Here is a 7,838-nt window from a genome sequence, read left to right on the forward strand (position 1 = left end):
TACTATGTCATTAGAGTTTGAACTCTCTATTTAACTGAAAATGAAAACATAAGTAAAGAGGAGTTAACTGAAAGCTTTACAAATTCATTCCAATGGTCAGTTGTGGAATTTAAAAAGAACTGGAGGATATTGAAGCTAACTAAAAGCTATACAAATTCATACGCTCCAATAGTCAGTTAACTGAAGCTTAACATTTAAAATAAATGTTACCTGAAGCTTAACAATAGTAAGCTTAACAAACAAAATCTTTAATTTAATAAAAGTTTAGTGATACAATCACAACATCTAAGCAAGAAGCAATATATAAAGTTTACACATAAAATCATAATAAAGTTTACACATATAATCACAATATTCGAACACGGAATAATAGAAAGACTCAACCACAACGATACATTATCCATTTTTCTTAAGGTATAACTGGTAGTTAAACTCCAACCAAGACTTGCGAGCTTCATCAGTAGGCATCCCCAAAAATAACTGTGGGTTATTTTTTTGCGGAGTATATTCATAGTAAAACTGTAAATTCCACTCCCAGCTAGAATATCAGTAATTTGTCCCAACATGCCAATACACTTCTCGATGGATGTCTCATCAATTGCAGGAGATGTAGCAGTGCTTTTGCTAGACATAAAGTCTATGAGAGAGTGTATATCCTCTTTTATTAATGTTGCAGCTGTTTTTTTCTTACTCTTTCTTACTTGACTACTGGTGCTAACACTATCAGTTGGTTTTTGTCTTTTTAGTGATGACTCTGGAAACATAATAGAATTTATATTCTGTAAATCATCACTTTCATCGCTCATTTCATCATTAATATAAGTAAAGTGTTCTTTGTCACAATCATCAATAACATTTATCCCTTCTTCATCGAGATTAAGTCCAATGCCGGTTCTTGATTTGCTGCACGTGCTCTTTCTCCTGTGGCAATAACATCAGCAAACAATGCATCGTAGCGAAACCATATGAGCGAAAGATCTTTGTTCCTAAATTTCTTATATTTTGCATTCTCCTGTAAAAAGAGAAAATAAAAACTACTTTAATCAAACTGATAGAATTAATAATGACAAAAATAAGAATTACACATATAATAATGTGAGAAATGTACCTTAATTGTTCGCTCCCACCAATCATCATCTGCCATAATCGTATTTTTTGTGGCATCCCATCCTAAACCTGTCTCCCCTCTCATCAACTGTTTAAAAAGTGTCCATTCGTCTTTCATGTAGTCCCAATAATTTTTCATTTTTTTATCATAGTCTTTCCCCGTCTTCTTACAGAACTCATCAACAATACTTTTCCAACCATCTTTATTTAAGTAAGTGTTTGGTCTATTTCTTTTTCTAACCTCTTGCTCATACAACTCAAGAAATATAATATGTGTATCATCGTCCCACTTAGCATTGTTTGGCATGATTGAATGTAAATAATCTGAAGAAATCAAAACAACCAAGAAGCTAAGACTGAAGTTGCATAAAGAGAACCTGAAAGAGCCTTGTGTTTGACAGCTTATTCCAGTACAAAAAATATTATATTGTTAATGCCATTGAATTAACAGTGTCTTCATCCATTCCATTGCAACAAAAAATTATATTGTTAATGCCCAGAGAGAAGCAAATTCTGCCTCTTGCGGTAATCTACTTAGGGAGTCAAGCAAAAGTATCCAAATAGAAGCGTTTCATGTCTTCAAGCTATTTGTCGCAAATCACAATAAGCCTCCAGATATTGTTAGCATCTTTAATGCTAATGGAAGCAAACTACTTCGTCTCTTTGCCGATTTTAAGACTGACAAAGAGGACGAGCAGTTTGAGGCCGACAAAGCGCAAGTTGTTAAAAATTATTTCTTAGAAATCTTCAGAATCACAAGAGACCACAGGACACTTATTCAGTAAAAGCTAAGTGAACTAGCAATCAAGCATACGACATAAGTCCCATTAGTTAGAAATACACTGCCCAAGATGCAGATCGCACTGCCTAATGAACATCTTCTGCTCAAAAAGAACAACCAAGAAACTACATATGCTAAGTACTGAAAAAGTGAGGACAAATGGAAAAATTAACAGCAACTTGGCAGTACCAAGCTTTAGCGAATATTCCATAACTTGGGAATGTATGCATCTTCATGGTCATGTAGGCACATCAAATATATGAATGCAGGCTTATACCGTAAAACTAGAGCAACAAAACATAATTCTGGTTAAGCCCAAATGGATTGCTGGTATTATAGTTTGCATACTAGGAAATAGAAATCATGATAACAACTCACAATAAAGGGGATAATAAGAATAAAAATACAGGGGCACTAGGTTTTCTTTCTATTTGATCCGTGATTAGGAAACTAAACTATATCATTGAGAGGAAAACAAGGACTAAACACTAGGAAACCATATAAACTATCATTTTCCTTTCATTTGTTTTTAATTGAATCAGAAAAATAAACTATATCGTTCAGCAGAACTGGAACCAAATAAGAAGTACAACAGGAAGATAACTTACTGGGCTGAAGAGGCTTTCAAATTGGAGCTGAAGTTGGGGAGAGTTATGGAAGAAGAGGAAGAAGAAATCAGAGGCGCTGTCAACAACAGAGAAAAGAAAGAGACCGTATATTTTTAGGTTTTCTAATGAGGGGTAATTTCGGGAATAAGAAATATTATAAGGGATACAAAAGTAATATCCTTGGTCAAACCAATGTTTTGGATTTTTTAAGCAGATTTTAACTTTTTTTAGTTGTCAAACACTTCCAGAAGTTAAAAAGTGCTTAAAAGCTGGTCAGCTTGACCAGCTTTTAAGCCCATCCAAACAAGCTCATATTCTCTCGGACCAGAATAAAACGTGTATTCTCATCTTTCTAACCTTTCAAAGATGGAAATCACATAACTTTGAACGAATTGACTAAGAATTTCAATTCTTTTCGGGTTAAAGTTCTTTTATTGAAGGAAATTCCAAATAGGCTCTTAAGTCTTAATCAATTCCATATCTTATAGTATCAAACAAGCGAAGAAAAAAAGTCAAAATAAGAACTGCTTTCGGAAACTGATGTGGTACAATAAATAAGTTAGATTGCATTAAACTGCTTATTTTAAGGTAGTTGTTAATGAGATTTGTTTCTAAATAGTAAATCAATTTTAACATTGGAGACGTATTACAATTAATAAATCTAGACATTGTCATTAATGAATCTTAAAATAAGAAGAAGAATTTCCATAACATGAATCATTAAGACTGAACTAAAGTAATTTTTGCATAATAAAAGAAGAAGGTATTTCTGTATTCTTAACGTGATTTTACAACTTTAATCTCTAACTATATGATTCCAAATAGTTTCGCTTTGTCCTGTGATTGCGTCAAAACTTTATTGATGAGTATAATAAACTTTTTTTATAAGGTTAATGAGTTTATTAGACTATATGTTATATTCTATAAAAAAAATATTTTAAGGAACTAGTTATTAAAATTCGTCCATATCCATGATTAATTTTATAGTATATATGCAATTAAAAGTTTTTATTTTTATTTTTGGTATGCGTTATAATATTTGACAAATAATATTCGTGCATCGCATGAACGTAGAGACTAGTACTATATTAAAAGCACGAAGGCCCTTAGCGAAATATCGTTCGCCTTTTTTACCCTTTTTAAAATAGAATTCACATTAGACAAAATAATCATTTAATTATTTCCCTAATATTTAAAAATAGTCATTTAATTAATTCCCTACTATTTAGGAATAGTAATTTAATTACTATTCCAATAATACTTATAATAATATTGACACACATACTAGGAAACATTTTCGTTCTCTACACAATCAGAAGTTTTCGTCCAACTCTATATTTAGGAGTATTATTAAATTTTTCTTTCTAATTTAGGAGGATCTTTTTTAATTAATAAGAATTTGTCCAATTTACACACAATAGGAAGGTTTCAGTTTTTCTTTAGTTAATAAAATTTTAACTAATTCACATACTAGGAAATTTTTGATACTTTCAACTATATTTAAATTTAGGAGTATTAAAATTTCACACTTGAAAAGTTCTTAAATTTTGACTAATTCATGCACACACTAGGAAAATTTTGATATAAATTTTTGACACTGAATTTTTTATAACTATATTAGATGAAGACGAGCTCTTTGAAAACTTATAAGAGCCTTTTTTTAATAAAATTTTCATCCAATTTTATATACGCCTGTAATTCTATAAAAGAAATTACAATTTCATCTTTTCATCATCATAATTTGCCTTGTTGGAGCAACAACTACAAAATTAAGGGTTTTAGGTTTTCTTTCTTTGACCAATTTTTTTATTAGCAGTTGAATTTTGCATTCATCTATTTGTATTAGTAGTTGAATTTTGCATGCACATATTTAACCAATACATCTTATTTTGATGTTCTGGATTGTAAAGCTTGGTTGAATAGAATCCTTTTTGTATTAGACTGTATGCTTTAACCTTTAGTCAAGTTATTTCTTTTACTATTTTTTTGTGCTCTTATTGGACCTTTTTTCTCCGTTTTTAGTTGCTTTTAATAGTTCTTATATTGGACAAAACTGTATTAAATTTTTTTTCTTAAAAGTTTAAGATTTTGCAATTCACTAAAATTTTAGTTATAATTTTTTTATTTGAACTACGTAGGAAGTCCTAATATTTAATACTCTAAAATCAATTAAGATTTTACCTTATGAAAATTTTAAAAATAATTTATTTATTGGAACTAAAAAGCACGAAGGCCCTAAACGAAATGTCATTCGTCTTTTTTACCCTCTAAATATAAAGTTCACACTAGATAAAACAGTCATTTAATTATTTCTCTAATAATTAAAAATATTTTGTTTAATAGATTTCCTAATATTTATGAATACTCATTTAATTATTCTCCTACTATTTAGGATTTTAATTTTTCTATTCCTTTTAGATCTACAAGTCGTGCCTTTTCAAATCCATGTAGATTTAGTGGTATTAAATTTTATGAACTTTCAATTACCACTAGGAAAATTTCGAAAACTTTGTACCACTTATATGTTTAAGATGATCTTTTAATAAAATTGTCATCACTTTCAAATTTCATTTAATTTTAGACTTATGATGGTTTTTCACTTTCTACCTCCACTTAAATTTAGTAGTATTAAATTTTAAACACGATTTATCCTAGGAAAGTGACCACTTTGTAACTCCTTTTAGTTTTAGGAGGCTTTTTAAATAAAATTTTGGCTCAATTAAATTTCAAGCACTTTCATTTTATACTAGGAAAGTTTCGATCACTTTGTACTCATTTTAGATTAATTTTTTATAAGTTATTAGGTAAACAATAAGCACTTTGAACTCCTTTTTGTTTTAGGAGTCTCTATTTTTTAAAAAAATCTTTATTTATTTTAACTATATATAATTTTACCTTACATAAATCTTTTCCTGTTTCAATTATATATATAATGCTTCTATTAAAGAAGCTTTACTATTCTACTATTTTTATCATCGAAACTTACACAATTTTACTTTAGAAAGTGTCAAAAAATTTGCACTGAACAAAATAGTTATTTAATTATTTTTTTGAATATTTAGGACTTTAATTATTTCTTAAATATTTAGGACGTCAAAATTAATTAAATTTATGTATTCAATTTTTTTCTATTCTGATTATGTACTATACCTTATTTGTAAAAGAAAATCACATTTTTAGATTTAGAAGCTTAAAATTCATATATTACAAATTCAAATTAGGACTTCCAAGTTCCAAGGCACGTAGGCCATATGCCTTGAAATCATACTTTTATCTTCGAACATCAATTTTAGGTTCAAGAGTCTTAATTATTATAGTTTTAAAACTTTCAAAGCGGGTAGACACAAAATATAGTTTCACCTTTCAATCAAATGTTATTCCTTTGATATTTTTATATAATAAAGCAAGTATTAGAACAAACTAAAGGAAAAACTACTAGAATAGATCAAATTTCTAAACATGATTAACACAATTATCATTTAAAACTTATAATTTTTTGTTAATTCTTATATTATAAGGTAAACACATATTTTGAATAATATTTATGTTATTTTTAAAAAATTATTCTCATTAATACGAGGTAACACCCAGCGAACGTACAATAAGATGCAACGCGTACTTTCTATCTATTGATACTATATTAAAAGTAAGAAGCTCCTTAGCAAAATTTTATTTGCATTTTTTATCCTTTAAAATAGCTTTCATATTAGTCAAAGCTATAATTTAATTAATTCTATTATCTAAAATTTTAAAATCAAATAAAATTTTAATTATTAAAACTTATTTTTTGCGTATTTTAACTATATAGAAACTCCTAATATTTAGAACTACATCGTCAATAAATTTTCTTTCACATATTTGACCTAAAACTTTACTCTCCAAAATATTGTTACTATAGTTTTTTATCTAACATTAAATGTATGTACAATATTTTACTCCTATGATTAATATTTTTTTAGTAATTTACATGTATTTTTTCCCACAATAATATACATGCATATTTACTTTTAATATTCTTTGCTAAAATATTTGGCATTTTAGTAAATGCATCATAACAAACTTAATCAAATTATTTATCGTTGTAGGTCCAATTATTGTAACTCTAACTATCGCATTAATTTAATAAACAAATGTTTGCATCTATTTTAATATCCATTATAATTTTACATAACTTATTCTTTCACATAAATTTTAATTGGTTGACGCGATAAACACTTCATGTAACCTAAAGCTAGTTTAAAAGAAATAGGAGTAGTATATTACTGGAAAAAAAAACAGCCGGAATTTAAGGAATGTATAATGGGGAAGAAAAAAAAGGCGGGAATTAGAAGAAATATTAAGAAGAAAATTCAAAGCTGGGAAAAAGGGGAAAAACAAAAGCACCGGAAAACGCAGCAGCGTCACCGGAGATCATGGCTTCCGGCGATTTCAGCGTCTATGCCGGTTCAAGTAGTGTGAGAAATCAATCGGCGGAGAAACGAACCGAGAGAATCACGGGAACCCTAGACTGAATTAGTAATTTACCGGACATAGTCCTCGTTCAAGTTCTATCTCTTTTGCCGACGAAGGATGCTTTCATAACTCGTCTCGTCTCAGAACGGTGTCAGTATCTCTGAACTTCAGTTGATTGCTTATATTTCTGTTTCCCATATGATTTGAACCTTAAAAACTTCATATCCTTTGTGGACTATGCATTTATCGCACTTTTTCAAAAATTAAAATATTTTATCTCGATGTTGACTTGCGTAGATATGATTTCAAAATCAGCCGATGGCTTAATATTGCTGTGGATAACAAAGTGGAAGATGTTATTGTATTCAAGTAGTGATGGCATTTACAAATTACTTCAAATGCATATGCACTTGCTCGTCATTGATAAATTTGAATTTGGGGCATTGTGCATTAGGTAGAGCACTTGCTTGTTATTACGTGGAAGGCTCTGAGAACTTTGACACTTTTCTCAGTAGGGTTAGATGATGAAACTGTTGCGAACTTACTGTCGGGTTTTCCTGCTTTGGGAACTTCGGAATTGCTTTTTGTTAATGGTTTCCGTAAGCGGAAAATTAGACCTTCGAATTTAAAGAAGCTAAAGCTGTAGAACTATTTGCTATTGGATAAGGGAGGTGATCATTAATGGGGATTTTTTGCGCTTTATCTTCAGCATTTGGAGATTTCAGGATATCTTTGATGATCTCAAGTGTTGGCAAGTAAATTTATCCTCCATGGTCAACACTACGGTTACCTTTGCTATTATTTGTGTGGCAGACTCCTGGGTTGGTGTTGCTGAAGAAGAGAGTTGTCATGATTATCGTCAAGTTCAGGGTCCAAGATTATCTTCAAAA

The 7,838-nt window shown here is 29.6% G+C and overlaps 1 protein-coding gene across 1 annotated transcript; it reads right to left on the reverse strand.

The window, feature by feature from the left end:
- Positions 1 to 232: 232 nt before the first annotated feature.
- Positions 233 to 2,580, reverse strand: LOC104244543 (L10-interacting MYB domain-containing protein-like). The gene is made up of 3 exons (XM_070160378.1): positions 2,497 to 2,580; positions 1,109 to 1,431; positions 233 to 1,012 (listed from the first exon to the last, which is right to left on the reverse strand). The coding sequence occupies exons 2-3, from the start codon at positions 1,412 to 1,414 to the stop codon at positions 857 to 859; spliced, it is 462 nt and encodes a 153-aa protein (XP_070016479.1). The 5' UTR covers positions 1,415 to 1,431; positions 2,497 to 2,580; the 3' UTR covers positions 233 to 856.
- Between the last annotated feature and the right edge of the window lie 5,258 nt (positions 2,581 to 7,838).

Source organism: Nicotiana sylvestris, chromosome 10 (genome assembly GCF_000393655.2).
Source record: "Nicotiana sylvestris chromosome 10, ASM39365v2, whole genome shotgun sequence".
Lineage (NCBI taxonomy): Eukaryota > Viridiplantae > Streptophyta > Magnoliopsida > Solanales > Solanaceae > Nicotiana > Nicotiana sylvestris.